The sequence below is a fragment of the Canis lupus genome, chromosome 25 (genome assembly GCF_011100685.1).
Source record: "Canis lupus familiaris isolate Mischka breed German Shepherd chromosome 25, alternate assembly UU_Cfam_GSD_1.0, whole genome shotgun sequence".
Taxonomy (NCBI): Eukaryota; Metazoa; Chordata; class Mammalia; order Carnivora; family Canidae; genus Canis; species Canis lupus.
Genome location: NC_049246.1, coordinates 15107109 through 15124573, shown reverse-complemented (window position 1 = coordinate 15124573; position 17465 = coordinate 15107109). Strand labels below are relative to the sequence as shown.

At 39.6% G+C, this 17465-nt stretch overlaps 1 protein-coding gene across 4 annotated transcripts in view; it reads left to right on the top strand.

The window, feature by feature from the left end:
- The window catches only part of TNFRSF19 (TNF receptor superfamily member 19), an 89847-nt gene that overhangs the window by 14033 nt on the left and 58349 nt on the right, over nt 1-17465 (top strand). For 2 of the 4 annotated variants that reach the window (XM_038573480.1, XM_038573479.1), the window contains exons 2-4: nt 5414-5668; nt 6255-6359; nt 8097-8207. In XM_038573480.1, the coding sequence (XP_038429408.1) occupies nt 6291-6359; nt 8097-8207 (180 nt within the window). In that variant the 5' untranslated portion in view covers nt 5414-5668; nt 6255-6290. The remainder of the gene's footprint in view (nt 1-5413; nt 5669-6254; nt 6360-8096; nt 8208-17465) is intronic. The other 2 variants (XM_038573477.1, XM_038573476.1) reach the window with 1 other exon arrangement.

The window sequence follows — 17465 nt, the reverse complement described above, 5'->3', positions numbered from 1 at the left end:
CTGCTTCTCCCTCTGCCTGTGTCTCTGCCTCTTTCTCTCTCTCTCTCTCTCTCTCTCTCTCTGTGTGACTATCATAAAAAAAAAAAAAAAAGAACTGGGATTCTGAACTGAATTGTGTTCTACCAAAGGATTTTATGTTTCAATCTCAAGTTACAGTTGCACATATTTTCCGAATATAGCTTTAGCCCTTATAACAATCCTAAGAACTAAAATGTCATCCGTAATTAGTCAGTTTCTTCATTCACTCAACAAGTATTGGGCACATATTGTGAGTGAGTTATAATTCTAGAGCAAAATCACAGTTCTTGTCATGAAGTCCTCAAACCATAATTGGTTTGGTTGGTGCCGGAGTGAAGGGAGGGGGCTCAGTGTGGCAATAGGAGATGGTGGAGTATGGGGCACTAGAAACCATATGTTCTTCTGTGTAAAGGATGACTGATGCTCAGCTCTACCTCACGTTGCCTTGGTGTGGGACTAGGTGTTTTAATTTTTCGAAAAAAAAAAAAAAACAACTTTTTTTTATATCGAAAACTTACTTTAAAAAATTAAGGGTACAGTGAGTAAAGAAAATAGTGCTGCTGGCCAGATGCAACACATGGCCTGCAGAGAGGCAAGTGTCCAGGTAATTACACCGCGAGGTAGAGATGAACCCAGGGTGCAATGGAAACAGAAGAGAAGTGCCATGCGAGATTTAGGAAGATCCCAGAAGAACTCTGACAGATTGTGGTGCAGGTATGGTAGATATAGTCAGAGTACATATAGGAAGGCCCCATGGCGAAAGAGGCAGGTGGCGGTTGGGCAAACTGCAGGTTAAAACAACCAGGGTGGGTTTGGGAGCTAGTGGTGTGCCCAGCCAGTAGGAGATGGAGCCCAGAGCCACTCCTCCTTAGCGGGCTCCTGCAGAGGGCTGCCAGGACCCTGCCTCTCCGCCTGTTCACACACCAGCGCAGGGTTTCACCAGATGAACAAGGAGGTAGAAGGGGCGTGCGTTTCAGCACCTGTTGGATTTATCCCGGTTACCATTCATTCAAATGAGCGGGCTGAGCAGTTTGATTTGAGAAGCAGCCACCTTCTGTGCAGCTGAACAGAATGTTTGCAGCCCTGGGCTTCAGGCTCCTGTCTCTTCTTTTTTGCTTGCCTGGGCCTCCCCAGACTGCCACTCTGTTTGATACTGTAGAACAGCAGTTGTCAAAGCAGAAGTTCCAAACTCCTAGAAAACAGTGAATCAGGCATCCTTAGTCTTTTCCTTTATTGCCTAGCTAGAGGCAGTTTCTCCACACACATTTTGCAAAAATGGTTGCTAGATTGTTAATAGATGATATCTAGTCTGGATTTTTTTTGGCAAACTATGAAAACCTGTAATCCCGATAATTCATATGTCTCATACTTGATAAGTCATCTCCAAATAAACAGGACACTAATATAAAGGCATCTTTCTCCCTGGCTTGGGCCCTGAATGCTCAGAAGTTAAAAGCAATTTCAATAAATACCTTTTTATTGCCTTATTTTTATTTTAAATATTATTGCTTACATGCTTGTTATTTCATTAAATTTTCCTTCTTTTTATGAATGCCAAAGCATTTCACAAGGTTATTTCATTTTTCTCCAGGAAATGCAAGGTCACACTTACAACACTTCACCAGCCAAATTGTTTGCTTCTAAATACCCCTTTGCCGGGTTATACTCAAATGTGTTTAGGAGATACCACCACCGCTGCTAGGCTGTGAGCTCCCTGGAAGTGTACTTTTGTAGTTCCTGCCCCAACTTGATATTGCCTTCTTTCAAGCACCTAATAACTACTTAACCAAAATGTGTTGAATAAATGGATAAATCATGAAATGTCTTATTTTGTTATGTGGTTTTGGTTTTGTTGATCATTTGTGTTCACATCATCCTACTGTGCCACGGGCCATTGGATACTACAGTATAGGATGATAAAACACTAGGTCAGCCTGGTGGAATAGCTGAGCACCCCATTTTGGAGTTACTAGGCATGGATTTGGTTTGTTTTTCACCATTTCTATGATGTGTCCTTTGACCTGCAGTTTTCCTCTTACATTGGATAAAAGTAAATATCTACTCTTTGTAAGATTTTATTTATTTATTCATGACAGACATAGAAAGAGAGAAAGAGAGAGGCAGAGACACAGGCAGAGGGAGAAGCAGGCTCCACGCAGGGAGCCCAATGTGGGACTCGATCCTGGGTCTCCAGGATCACGCCCTGGGCCAAAGGCAGGCGCCAAACCGCTCCGCTACCCAGGGATCTCCAAATATCTACTCTTTTTAAAGTGTGGGAGTATGGAAACAACTATACTTTTTATAAAGTATAGTCACAGTACTCAACATATAAATGCTTAGTTCAGACTTTGAATTGATTCTTAGTCTTTGAACGTTTTCTGCGCACCTGTAGGTCCAGAGATCTAAACCGTCACCTTCCACTGGATTGTGACCATCTGAATAATGTCTCCCGTTGGTCTAACAAGTCACAGACATTGGACCATTGGGTCTTCAATATGAATGTCATTAACTACAACAATAACCATCGCCAATGCTTATGTAGCATTTATTATGTGCCACAAACAGTTTGTATCAATTCACCGTCCTGGCAGTGCTTTATGAGTGCTATTCAACACACTTATTCCTCACAGCAGTTTCAGGAGGCAGGTATTATCACTAGGCCCAATGCAGAGATGAGGACACTGAGGCTTAGGTTAAGTAACCTGGCCAAGGTCACACACTAGTGGGTGGCATTGCCTAGCAACTGCCCCAGGAACCAGATCCACCCCCGTCCTCTGCTAAGTATGTGAGGCACTGGGCTAGGTAGGCACTTGATATACATTATCTCAGGTAATCCTCACAACAGCCTGTGATACAGGTTCTATTTTTATCTCTACCAATGTGTAGTTTCAAAGTGACATTGCTAAGAAATGGGCCTAAAAACCCAGGTGCTCTAGTGCTCTAGTTAACACTTTTCCCTGATAGTTTCCCCTAAAAGCCAGGTTCTTAAAAAACCCATATTGGGTTTACATGCAGAAAAATGTTTGAACTTGGACTTTATATCATCCCATCTGCTGTCAGGACAATTGGGCAAGCTACCCAGTCCTAATTACTTCCCAGCCTCTTGGTATAGAAAAAGCCAGGCTAAGCGAGAAGTCACAAAAGAGAGAAGTGATATATTCCAATGGTGCATTTTGCCTTCTAGCTCCCAGTGTAAGAAATCTGTTAAAAAAAAAAAAACCTGCTCACATTTTTAAAAAGCAAATTAGGATTTTTAAAAAATCACCATATTATTCAATCATCAGACTTAATGCCTTGTAGATATAATGACATGGTAATAAGATATATCTGAGATAGAATGTTTATTCTTATTCATCACAGAAAAGTTAAGTCCATTACATGCAACCAAATCCCACTTGTTTTCCATAATATATTCTTCATTGTTTTGTGCTGCTTTATTCTCTTCATTAATTCAAACATTTACGTGCCCACATGTGCCAGGTACTATGCTAAATACTGGGAATACAAAGAGTAATGAGGTGTGGTACCCCTTTTAAAGAAACACACAGTCTGGTGCCTAAAACTGGCATACAGATAAGCATAATTGCTATGTCATATGATCGATACTGTGCATGAATGTAGAAAGACCTTTAGGGCCATAGGGAACAAATAAATCTCTTTAGTGTGCTTGGTCTTGGCCAGCATCTCAGCAGGGTGACAGCTGAGCAGGTTCTTGGAGGGATTTAGGGAGAAAGGCTCTCCTAGGTTACAGCCTGAGTGAGAGGGCAAGACCACGGGGTTTCAGAAGAAACGTGGGCATCAGGCTATGGCAGAGCCAGATGGATGGGAGAGCAGTGACTAGTGATGACACCGGTGGGCTAGTGGGTGAGATTGTAAATGGCCCAGGTGCCAGGCTAAGGAGTTTAAAGGGTAATTTGCAAAGATCAACCCATTCAAAGTATTTAATTTAGCGTGGTGTGTGTGTGTGTGTTTTGGGAGAATGATATAAGTTAGCACGTAGGATATAGTTCCATTCAGTTTTTTCTGCCCTATCATCTAAAAAAAAAAATTCTCCTTCTGATGCAGAAATCATTGTACTTTATTTAATTTTTTTCTTTAATTGTGTTTATGCGATTTTTAATCTCATCACTTATTTTATAGACTTTTCAAGTACTATATAATTTACCTTTTTGCCCCAAGAACATAGCACATATTTTTTTCATTATTAATGAAATACCCTAGAAAGAACTTTTAGAAAAAAGAGGGAAAAAATTTCACCCAGGATGCCACAATATGAACCTAACCACTGATAGCATTCTGACTTACTTATTTTTGTACATAAAACAGGTGTATCTTCTGAAGTCAAAATCGTGTTGCCATGACTTCCAACCCAAAGTGTGTGGGTTGGAAGATACTACAGTATCTGTGTGCCTGCCGCAGTAGTTAGTACAGAATCCTAGTGTATTGTTCCGATCAAACTAGTTGCTTGATTGTGGTATGCACTAACTGTCGATCTTTTTTTTTTTCTTGTATTTGGGTAAATGCTTTGATATTTATACCCTCTCTTCCATATTAGCTTAATCCAAGAGATTTTGTGTTTTCCTTTAAAAAATCAGCACATTTTAAAAAATTAGGACCATGTCAAGAAAGAGATAACCCAAAGCATACATTTTGGGGAATGTGATTTTATCTTCTCTTCCCAATTCTGCGTCTGCACAGGCAGGAAGCTGCATGGTTGGATAACTGCTGGGTCATTTTGACATATGCAAGGAGGAAAAAGAAGCTATGGCCAAAAGCTGGAAAAGCAAAAACCAAAACCAAAAAACTTTGAATTCAGTCAAAATGAATCATTCATTCAACAAACATTAAATTTCATTGCACTGATAATTGGAGCCACTCAGGTGGCTGGAGTAACTTTCTGGGCTGTCTGTCTCAGACAGACAGGGTTGTGTTCAGGCTCACCCCAGGCTGGCTGCTTGGCCAGCAGGGAGACAGCAGCCCGCCAGCCCTGCTTCCTTTGTTGTTAATTGCTATTGTTTTTCTTAAGGTCTTTGGTCCAGGGTTCTGGTTCTCTGCTCTGGTTTCTTTCTAAGTGGTCACATTGTTTGCTCTGGGTCTCTGTTAGTTTTGGAAGATTCAACTTTGAAGAGAAACTGAGCCCTTGTTTCTCTACCTAATAGATGGAACCACCAGCTGAGTCTTCCCTATTTTTTTTTTTTTAAGATAGATCTCTTCTCTGGACATTGTATGGGTCTGAAAAAAAGGCAGCCATGTCTGTTTCTACCTTTTAGGTCATTTACCATAAAGATGAGGTGGTTTGGCTTTATCTTTTATCGAAAAGGGAGTGCCTCCAATTTCATCACTTGTAAATGATTTTTAGATGTTCTTAAATAAATGCTCATTTTTCTGCTCATAGATTACTTTCACTGTACTGGTTGGAGGAAGTACTCACACATGCCAAACATGAGCTGTATCTGCTTCTTTGTGGAGCTGCAGGCCCAAGACCCAAGCCTTGCAGGGTATATGCCACTCAGGAGCACTGGAGCCAACCCACCTGGGTGTACATCTTGCTATGCCTCTCATTGGCCTTGAGCAAGGGACTCAGTCCTCTCTGAGCCTGTTTCCCCACATCTCTAAAATTGGATATCTACCTTCTAGAGTCCTTGTGAAGGTAAATGAATTAATATGGTGGAGATAGTGCCTGGCACATAGTGCTTAGCACATGTTCATTGTTACTTTATCACTATAATTGCCCTCTTGGCACCAACTAAACCCATCTACATGGTGGGTTTATATAGTCACTGTTGTAATATAACTCTGTTGGGTGGAGCTGTTGGAACTATAGAGACTTGGGTAGAAAATAAAGGCATGCATAGGGGCACCAGGCTGGATCAGTCAGGAGAGCATGCCACTCTTGACCTCTGGGTTGTGAGTTTGAACCCCACACTGGGAGTAGAGATTACTTTAAAAGGTAAGATCTGTAAAAAAAAGAAGAAAATAAAAGCATGTATAGCCTAGGAATTCAGAGCCAGTAGGAGTTTTGCATATAATGTATAGGGAGACAAAGCTTCCACTCCCCTAACCTAAATTCTTAAAAGCTTACCTATTGTTTGTCTGTGTATTTTTTTATAAAGTGATTTCCTTTAAAACATAAATAGTATTACCTAGTAGAAATGTTAATGGTAAACATTGTACAGTAAATACAGAACACCAGCAACCAATGTCATCCTGGTTAACTAGATCTTCTTGTCTTTTAGAAAACTCCTCCACAATAAATACACGTAATAAGAGCCATGGCTTTAAAAGTGCTCCTGGAACAAGAAAAAGCATTTCGCACCATTGTACTTTTACTGGCCTATTTGGTAAGTCAAGTCTTTCCTAAGAACGTGGTGAGAGAGTCATCTAAGTAGTACCAAAATGATCTTCAATTTCCAATCCCATCTTTTGCATTTTTCTTTCAAATTGTATTTTATCATGTTGCATTTCATTAGTAAGCATAGATTGCTGCCAAGACAAAAGTCTTGACATTTGTAGCAATTGTTGAAATTATTTTGTTTACATTTAGATGAAGTAATAAAATCACAGCATTACTCATAGCTCTAGGACAATGGTACTCTGTTGTGTGTATAGGCTTATGTCTCTATAACACACCCTAGACCCTAACAAGACCAGATTCTCTTTGGAGCCCATGATTTACAGTTTGTGAAGAAATTAGAATTGACTCTTAAAAGAAGTGTGATTTTTATATAGTTATTTAAACCCTTCTTGGTTCCAAAAAGCATTAAAGACAGAGGGAGAATTTTAATGTTTGAATGCTTGACATGAAAGATCTATGAAGGTGTTCAAAAAAGTTGAAATTTATTTCATCTGGAGATAGGATCATCATCTGCAAATGTAAAACGAATTATTCATGCTGAAGACAGTACCTGAAGTCTTCTTGAAAGACAAAGTAAGAGTGGGGTCACTTTGGAGCCTGAGATTCAGGTAGAGGAAGGAAAATTTTCCTTCCTTCCAGCTGACGCTGTTACACATTTGAATGAATGGTCTAGGAGGGAGGTAGTGGGATTTGTTTCTCTCTCTCCCTCCCCCCGCCCTTTTTTTAAAGATTTTATTTATTTATTCATGAGAGACACACAGAGAGGCAGAAACATAAGCAGAGGGAGAAGCAGACTCCCTGTGGGGAGCCCAGTGCGACTCAATCCCAGGACTCCAGGATCAGGACGTGGGCCAAAGGCAGATGCTCAACCACTGAGCCACCTGGGTGTCCCTGGAATTTGTTTCTCAGAGTGATTACAGTTTCTTTGTGGCTGAATGAATCTCCACCTTGAATTCTCCCTCCTGCCTGCTTGAGAGGTTCAGACTTTGATTTTATTTAATTGGTTTGCAGGACATCATTATAGATACTCCTGCTTCAAGGAGGCCATAGTTTGTGCTGATTAATTACTCATCATTACAATCATCAAGAACAATTTCCTGTGCCTTTTTGTATAATCGCCATTCTGCAGAACAATGTCTGTTCACCCAGTGCTTCTTAGAAAAGAGGACATGTCCTAAGTCATTTTGTCCTTTTCTACCTTAGGCACTCAGAAAAGTATCAGAGGAAGATAGCCGTTGATCCAAAAAAAAAAAAAAAGAGAGAGAGAGAGAGAGAGAGACATACACACACACACACACACACACACACACACACACACACACACAGACCTCATTCAGGGAATACAGAGAAAAATCAGGCTTATTGACTTATTTGTTCCACTGACTTATTCAGAAAGTGATTTTGTGGGGCACCTGGGTGGCTCAGTGGGTTAAGCATCTGCCTTCAGTTCAGGTCATGATCTCAGGGTCCTGGGATCGAGCCCCAAATCAGGCTCGCTGCTCAGTGGGGAGTCTGCTTCTCCCTGTCTCTCAAATAAATGAAATATTTATTTAAAAAGTGATTTTTCTTCCTAAATTGAAAATTAAATTGGCCTCTGAATTCATGTTTACATTCAGTGATTGTGTAAATAATACTGATGATGTTGTTCCTTTCTTACCAAAAATATATGTATATAATTTTAAACTTACTTTAAAATAACATTTTGCAAAACTTTTTTTTTCAGGCATGTGAAGTGATTTGTGAAACAGGAGACTGTAGACAACAAGAATTCAGGGATCGATCTGGAAATTGTGTTCTCTGCAAGCAATGTGGGCCAGGCATGGAATTGTCTAAGGTAAATATTGGATGCATGGTGAGGTTGTAAATTTGTGCTTTTAAAATACATTCTTTTGGGCTAAACTCTTTTAGCTAGTTACTGGTGAAGATTTGGACACGATGACAGAATTTGGTTACTTGAGCCAAAATTGGGTAAATTGAGAGCCAATTGAGAATTGGGTGATTACCCAATTCTCTCTCCAATACCTTTGATTCATATATCTTACTGAGATAAAAGGAGTAGGTTCTGTCTGATAATTAGAATCTAATTGTTGTTTTGTGAAATTTGTGCTTATCGTATGTCAGCGAAAGAATAGAATTATTAAGGTGTATTTGAGTTAGTTAAAAAGAACCAAATACTCTACTGAAGATTTTGAAATAAAATCATAAGAGAAAATACTAACGCTACTTTCTTTCACTGGGTCTTCTTTTTCTTAAGATGAATTATTACCATTGCTAGTCACAAAGTAGCGCCTACAGTAACCATGCTCCATAGAGGCAGCGCCTTTGCAAACTAGCATTCTGTACATTCTTTTGACAATGCAGGTGCTATTATTAATCTCCCCATGTTGGATGTACGTTATTCCCAGGAGCATTTTAAATATATTCATCTACCCGCTACTTGTTAAGAAGCGGTATGTCCCAGGAGGGCATATTTCAAAGTCTTGGGTATTCTCAGACCTTTTTTGCTTTATTTTCTAACCTTTTGAAGATGTTACTAGTTGTAGATAATTGATATATCATTTTGTTCTAAATAAAGCATCAAAGTCTTCCTGCTAGAAAACGAACAAAAAGATTTTTCTTTTTACTTAAAGTGACTTTTAAAAGAGGAGTCCTTTGCCCCTACAGACTGCCATTATTTCAAGTGGAGTCTTGTCATTCATAGATTTTTGATCAATGATCCACAAACAGCAGGAAACAAAGCATTCTGCATTCTGCAAGTGATTCCTGGTGGATGGCTTTTCTCTGCTGGTTGTGTTCAATAAGTGGTGCCATTTAATATCCTGGGCTTTACATTTGGATTGAAACTGGCTGATCTTCGAACCGTGTGTTCCATTGACTTCACTGTGGCATCTAAACTGGTATTTTTTAGTCCTTATTGATTGTAGAGAGGTGCATTTTCAGATCTAGGTTTTGTGGTGTTGGGTGTAAGAGGAGCAGACCTGTAGATCTAGGATCAGTGAACAAAGTAGTAAAAAATGTGACAGTGCCCAACAGAAAAATAGATGATGAAGTTGCTACCTCTCAAAAGTTCTTCTTTTCCCAAATCTCTGTGAAAATCTGAGTGAAATGTCATAGATTCTGAAAGATGAGTAAATCATTTTCAGAAGTTGCTCCCTCTCCTTCATCCTTTGAATCTAGAGAGTATAGCCTCAGAATAATTTCTGGAGAATCAGACCAGGGATGAAGGTCCCTATGACCTCTAGTGGTTTTTTTGTTTGTTTGTTTGTTTGTTTTTTAGTATTTTTATCTAAGCTTTTTTTATTAAAAAATTTTAATTAAAAAATCTAACTTTTTATTGAAAAAGTAGGCTGACGGTCCTATCACCCCTAACATTTTTTTATTTAAAAAATCCATCTTCTGAGATTATCTGATAAGAGTTTTTCTATTTTACAATTTTCCAAATTTTCCATGGATTTTCAGAAGAAATATTTTTCTCTAGGTAGTAATTTTCCCCAAATGTGGAAACAGGTGTCTATCCCTATGACACTGGATGCAACCAAAGAGAGTAGGAATTCTGAATAATTCTGCCTTTACTACTTGATTAGTATTTGTTTCAATATTTATTATCATTTTATTCATTAGAAAAAGGACAAATTGGGTGAGAAAGACTCAAAGGAAAGGTAATGATATCACTGAAAAATTAGGGTAAGACCCACTTGGATGCACGAATGTCACAAATACGTGTATCATGCTCCTACATACCCTGAGGTATCTACCTTGAGTTGGACATAGTACAGCCACAGAGTACCTTTACTAAAGAACATCAGTCAACTTCAGATAGTTCTTAGGTCAAAAAAAGTGCCACTTAAATCTTGTCATATAAAAGTTAATGGATTTCTGTGTGTGTGTATATGTGTGTGTTATAAATTATATATTTTGCCAAGTCTTTTATCTTGGTTTTAGCTCCTAGCAAATAAAATTAGCAACTTAGCCTTGCTCATGCCCTAACAGAGCAAAGGAATCAAACATATCAATGGAATATATATTCATACTATGTTTCCTAGTATGTATATATTATAGTATATATATTATAGTATATAAAATTATATATATAATACATTTATACATATAAATATATATACATATGTACATATACATTATACATATAATATTATACATATTTTATACAGTATGTATATATCAAGACAGCTCGAGGTTTTTTCATAAGTGATTACTTTGGGGCTGGGAAGTTTCTAAACTGTCCATTCATAATTTTACAGTTTCTTCTTTCTAGGCTGCCTTAATTAACTCTTTAGCAAGAACATGTATCTTTCAGAGGAGAAAAATATTAAGTTCTGAGTATATTAAAATCAGATAAATCACTTAAATTAGCAAACCTTTTCAACTGGTTAACTCTGACATCCAAGTTTTACAAATCAAAGAAAAGTTTACATCTTTGGCTAATACTAAGCTTTTTTAAAAAAACATAATCTGATATTTATAAATAATTGAATTCCTTTTTCACTTATTATGCCAAACTTATAATTTGGAGGGCGGAATGCCTGTTCATTTGTAATAACTGAGTTCTGTAGTACTTACCTCTTTAACTGAGGCTTAAGATTCTGGTTACCTGTGGTGCTTGAAATTTTGAATGCACAATGAACAGTAAGTATTTTAAAGTCAGTTATTAAAAAGTAGAAAAGCTGAATCAAATTACTGATCACAACCAGTTTTCTTTATATTAAGGGGAAAAAAAAGAAGTGCATTTTCACCAGACATGAGAGCTTTCAGATAACCTTTATCCTAACATTATTAAATTGCTTGTTTCACTATAGTAAACATAACTTAAAACTTATGTCCATTTTCTAATATTGTGTCTCTCAACCCAAAATAACAAATGCTGGGTCATAGGGTTCTTTGAATTACAAATGTGTTATCTGTGTCTTAAAACTAAAGCCTGGAAATACTTTGGGTAAGCAGGTAGCGTTAAAATTTCCATCTGTGGTTTTATTACTCCTAATGATTATTTTCTTTGGAAGGCGTTCAATTCTAGTTTTTTCTGAAGGTGTCGGGGCTTACTTTCCCATTGTTAGGTCTCTGCCATTTAAAACATGTAGTGTAGGGTTTGGGGGAGGTTACCAGAATAGCATTCCTGGAGACAGTCTACACTTTGGCACACCTGTCCTAGGTGGTCAGTGGTCCATCTGACCTCTTTCACTTCCTTTCAGTTGTCAGATAGTAAGTCTGCACAGAAGCTCCAAGCTCAGTAATAACCATTGTTGCTTGTTTAGATTGAGACTTTTCCTTTTGTTGGCCACTTTTTAAGTGATTACTTATTTTAACCTTTTACCCTAGATACTTTCGGTTATGTGTGTCTAAGGGATGTCTCTTAGCAAATATGTACTACCTCTCAAATATGTCTTCAGCTGTTATTCTGTAATATATATCATGCAACCAGAATAGATACTAGCTAACGTTTGTTATAATGAGCCAGATTCTATGTGATATTTGTATATTAAGTTATAGAGGCCCTTTAATGTATGTCTTAAATAGGGGGTATAACTCCTTCTGTTTTATAGATGGGGAAACAGACATGGAGATGGTCAGTTGCTCTGTCCATTGCCACCATTAGAAGTGCTGGGAGAAAGTGGTGGGGCCACATGGTGGTAATGATTTCTTTTCTCATTTTGCATAGTGCCCATGTACAGTGCTGTCCGACAGAACTTTCTGTGATGGTGGAATGGTCTGTATCTGCGCTGGCCAATATAGGAGTTACTAGCCACTTGAAGTGTGTTATTGAACACTTGAAGGGTGGCTCGTGTCACTGAAGCACTAGATTTTAAATTTTAGCAAATGAAATTTTAAGTTTTGCCACATGAAATTGTGGCTGTTATATTGGACAGTGTAGCTCTCTAGAATGATGAAATTCCCTCTAGAAATTCTGGCTCAGGACCAACTTCTAAAAAAGAGATCCAAATCACGCTGACCTGATGCTTGTACATTCTAGGAGCTGCTTTCCTGGTCAGCCTTCTTCCTTTCTTTCCTTGTCTGAGCTACCCGTGGCCTGGGCACTGGTTTCTGAACATCCCTCTGCTTCTGCTCTCCCACCACACTCCTTTCGGCTGAGCCACGCGGGAGCCATTGCTGTGGCTTCTCACACCATGTGGCACCCTCTGTGTCCCCATCTGAGCTGTCTGATGGCAGTAGCTAGTAGCTCTTTGGGCTCTTTCCCTGAAAGCCCCCAGTATCCTATCTTCTCAGTCAGCTTCTTTTTGGTAACTCAGTAATGGGTAGTTTTCCTGTGTCTTTGGGAAAATGTAGGATAGGCCACTGAGCCATCTGGGGTCTGTTTTGAGGATTTTCTTCCATTGAGCCATAGCTGGTCTTTCTCTCTTCCACATCAGGGTTTAGGTTCAGAAAGTTTAAGAGAAAGATCATTGATAATGTATTTTTCCTATTTCCAAGACAAAAAGTACAAACTGTTGCTTACGTAGCTCCATGAGTGGTTACATGCTGGCATCTGGAGCCTTAAACAGCCAGCTTTTTGGCTCACAGAAATAAACAGCATTGCGATACGTGGGAGAGGATGACTTTTGTTTTCCCGAAGTGACCACATTAGCCTTTTAATTCTTACTGTCTAGAATCTGCCCAGCCACAGCCCCTCCTCCTCACCGAGTATTAATGCCAACAATGTGCTTTTAACATGATCACCTCCCAGCAGTAAACCAGGAAACTAGTTTTTGCATGAACCACTTGAAACAGTCTTCAAGTCTCTGGCACGGTTTTCAAAGTAAACTTTTCTAACCAATTATTGGGATGACTTTAATGTAAAAAATTAAGTCTTGTAAACAACAACACACTTTCCTCCACAAATATGCACATTTTTAAAGATGTCTACTTTTTTGGAAAGCTGTTTTTGTCCCCATGAAGAAAGTCACACATGCACACAAAAAGATTAATATGATTTGCAAGCATGAAAAAGATTCATTTATGCCATCTAATTACAGTGTTGCTCACTTTATTTATGTTTAATTATACCTAATCGAGCCCAGTGATGTTTGGCAGATATTAGCAAGCTCTAGCTTGTAATTTTTCTTTAAAAAACTCAACTACAGATTTTCATAAACTGGAACTTGTGGGGCCGGGGCGGGGGGAGAACCTAGGTCTTTGGTGGTGTTTTATTAAAGGAAATTTAAAAAGCTGATTTCTAAACACCAGCTACATAAATCTAATTTGTCATTTCCATTTGCGTGCGCTAGATTTTCTCCACAAATAACTTCTTCTCTGTCCAAATTTGAGCGTTTCAAGTTCAAAGAACCAAAGTTAATAACTTATTGGCTGTACAAATAAATAGTGCTTTAGACCCAAGGCCCCCAAATGTATTTCCTGGACAATTGATGGTCTGTGAGGATCTCCCCTGTGGTCTGAAACTGCTCCTACAACATGTAGGTAAGATCCGCTTGTGTTTTTGCTAAGTGCTGAATTTGCAGAGGGAGAAAAGAGAGAAGGGGATTTGAGGACTGTTTACTTTGAGTCATTTTGCCACTGGAAAGCCACCAAATGTGGCTTAAAAATATTGGGCAGAGTGTCAGAGCTACTGCTGCCGCCAGCTTGGGTGGAAGCGGCCCAGCTGGATGCAGCCCTCTCTTGCCTTGGAACCAAGATAAGGAGGGTTGCTCAAAGCTTCCACCCCCACCCCACAGTGACCATCACCCTCATCTTCCATCCCCTGGCCCACCTCCACCAGCCCCAGAGAATTATCTGGACTTACCAATTAGGACACTGCTGTGACCTTTATAGGGTTTGTTCCCTGGAATAAAGTAATGATACTAGTAATAAAACAACATCAGGAAACACTGCCTTCAATGATATTTGTTCCTCCATTCATTTAGTCAGCAAACATTTATGTGTTACTCACCAGCCTGGTATGTACTGTTAAAGAAAAAAATATCCAGTGGCACTTGTTAATAAGGACGGCAAGGCAAGCTTTGTTCGATAGGTATGGAGGGGGATCACAGCAATGGGATTTTCTAGTGGGGGAAAACCACTGGGCTCCATCCCAACACAACATGGGCTTATGGGAATTTATAGCCATGGAGCAGGGGTCGGTGAGTTGAAAGTTACTGAGGGCAAACATCAAGGGTAGGAGGGGTCCTGGCTGAAGCCAACCTAACAGCTCTTTGCTGAAGACAAGCCAAGGTGATTGGACTTCAAGTCCCTATGAGACTTCAAGTATAGGATGAGGAACCCCAGCCGATATTGAGAATGGGTAGTTCTGGGTAAGCTGACTTAGCAGAGGACTTGCTAAAGCTGGATAGCACAAGGACGTGCACAGGTGCGCCTGGAAGAAGGTTAAGGAGCCTGGCTAAAGTTTGGTCAATCAAAGAATCTTTATAAGTACCAGGTGCCCTGATAGGCTTTGGGGAAAGAGTGATGGAGGGTGGTGTTAAGTATAGAGGATTCGGGATCCCTGGGTGGTGCAGCGGTTTAGCGCCGGTCTTTGGCCCAGGGCGCGATCCTGGAGACCCGGGATCGAATCCCACATCGGGCTCCCGGTGCATGGAGCCTGCTTCTCCCTCTGCCTGTGTCTCTGCCTCTCTCTCTCTCTCTCTGTGACTATCATAAATAAATAAAAATTTAAAAAAAAAAAAAAAAAGTATAGAGGATTGTTCACTTATTGTAGGATTTTGGGAAATCACTAGGAATCCTATGGCAATGCTTTTTTTTTAATTGGGTTATTTTATTCATGTGTACATTTTCACACTTTGATGCTTATTAAAAGGCCTCTTCAGGGATTCAGGAAAGTTGTAAGTTTTCCTTTTAAGCTTTTAAGATACGAGGTCATAATTTCAAAAACAAATACTCTAGGATTGTTTGAAAGCCTAAATGCATCTCTGCCATTGGTATTCACGGCCAACCATGCTCCATAAAAATAAAACACATATGTCTAATTCTGAGGGCCAGGCCAATGGCTGACTAATGCCCCCACTCCCGCCCTGGTGTCCTCCCATGTATCCTCCCTCACCGAACACAAGTACAGTCCTTCCAAGGAAATGGTGAGAGGGCGAGCTGTAATGTAACCTGAAAAGTGTCAGAGAACCAGAGCCGGACAGAGGGGAAAGCAGCAAAAACAGATTTCACTCAGGAACTATTGCAACAGGGGGAGAGAGGCCTCAGGATAGAACTAGGCTCAATTCCAAATGCAACATGGACAAGTGGGGATTTCAGCCAAGGACCAGGGTGGGAGGCAGTGGATGGAAAAGTCCTAGGAGGAAACATCAGGGCAGGGGGCATTCTGGCAAAAGCAGACCTAACAGGATTCTTGCTGAAGGCAGGCAGGATGATCCGAGGATTGGAGGGCCAGGAGGAAATTTGAGCAGGAATTGAGGGTGAGCGGATAGGAGGGTGGAAGATTCTGGCTTAACCAACCTCACAGGATTCTTGGACAACTGACCTCTTGAGGACAAAGCCAAGGCTAGGGCCTCATAGAGAAAGTAGCTCACAGGAGCCTGTGAAGTTTGGTGAAAAGTACGGTAAACCTCACCACCAGCATGGCTAGCTTAGCCTCTTCTTTAAGTACTCTTTGTTTTATGTCACCAAAAATCCATTCCTTCCATTTCTTTTATTCTCAACAGTAGTATACTAGCCTGCTCTGGGAAATCATATGCCGAGGGAAATTGTGCCCTTTATATTTAAAAGTAATGGGGGAAGCCACAAAAGATTTTTTAACTGTTTTCATTAAATGTACCATTAGACAGTGTGATCAATGCCACAGTGCTTCAGCAGACCTCTGTGGTTACCCCTCCATCCTGCACTTGGGATGCAGTGATGACTAGCCTCCGGTAGAATGAACTCAACTATTAGCCACACAATGGTATGCTCTCCATCTGCTGGTAGGGAACACTCTCCAAGATGTATTGAGTACAGAAAACTGAAAAACTAGTTACAGAGCAGTGTGTTAAGATACACACACACACACACACACACACACACACACACACAGGATGTTAGGATATTTCTGGGAGCTTTTTCCCAAACCAGATAACAGCTGTTTGCCTGTGTGGACAGAATAGGAAATAAAGAGACCAGAGATGTCAAAGAAGGCATACTGTTTGATTTGTTTATAAAGATCTTGTGTGTAGTAGTAGTTTTTCAGTATAAAGAGTGATAAAAAGAAAAGGGACCAGAAATAGTCTCTGGCCCCAGGGGGGTGGACACGAGTTTATAGAGGCACAATTTCAATGTGCGCTCAGCAGTACTATCCTGGGCAGGAGGCTGTGAGCCACAAGCACTTCAAGCTGTTTGGCCTTTTCTCTTTTTCTCTTGGTAGTTATTTATTGAACTTAATGGGGAAGATTTCAGGGCATTTCAACCACCTAGTTTTACTGAATGAAATAAAAACATCAAAGTAGACATTTATATTGGGGATAATTTAATGTTTATATGCTGTTTACTTTATAGCCTGGATTTCAAATAATTGCAGCATCTCTGTGTTTATATGGTGCTTTAGAAATATGGCAGTCAGCTCTAAAAGCAGTTGCTGCCATGGACACGGTGCTATCACTTAATTCCTTGGGAATATCTTCTCTGAATTTCTCGTTAAGTCAAGGTTTCTAGTTAATTTAACATCTAGAATGATCACTTCATAAATTTCTTAGACCATCATGAACTGCAAGCATTTTTTAAAATCTTAAAAATAATGAGGTTGGAATTTTGATACTATCTTTGGGAAAATGACAAATACTTTAGATAAAAGGTATTTTAAACTAAATTCCCCCAAATAGTTATCAGTCTCTATAAAAGTTCTCAGGAGACTACATGATTCACAATACATTTTTAATACATTTAGGTATTATTTTGTGATTATAATGGACACACAGCTTTTTTTTTGTTTGGTTAGATTTTATTTATTTATTCATGAGAACACACAGAGAGAGGCAGAGACATAGGCAGAGGGAGAAGCAGGCTCCCTGCAGGGAGCCCAGTGCAGCACTCGATCCCAGGACCCTGGGATCACCCCTTGAGCGAAACGCAGATGCTCACCCATTGAGCCACCCAGGCTTTGTTGTTTTTTTCTTTCTTTTTTTCAAGATTTTTTTTAAAGATTTTATTT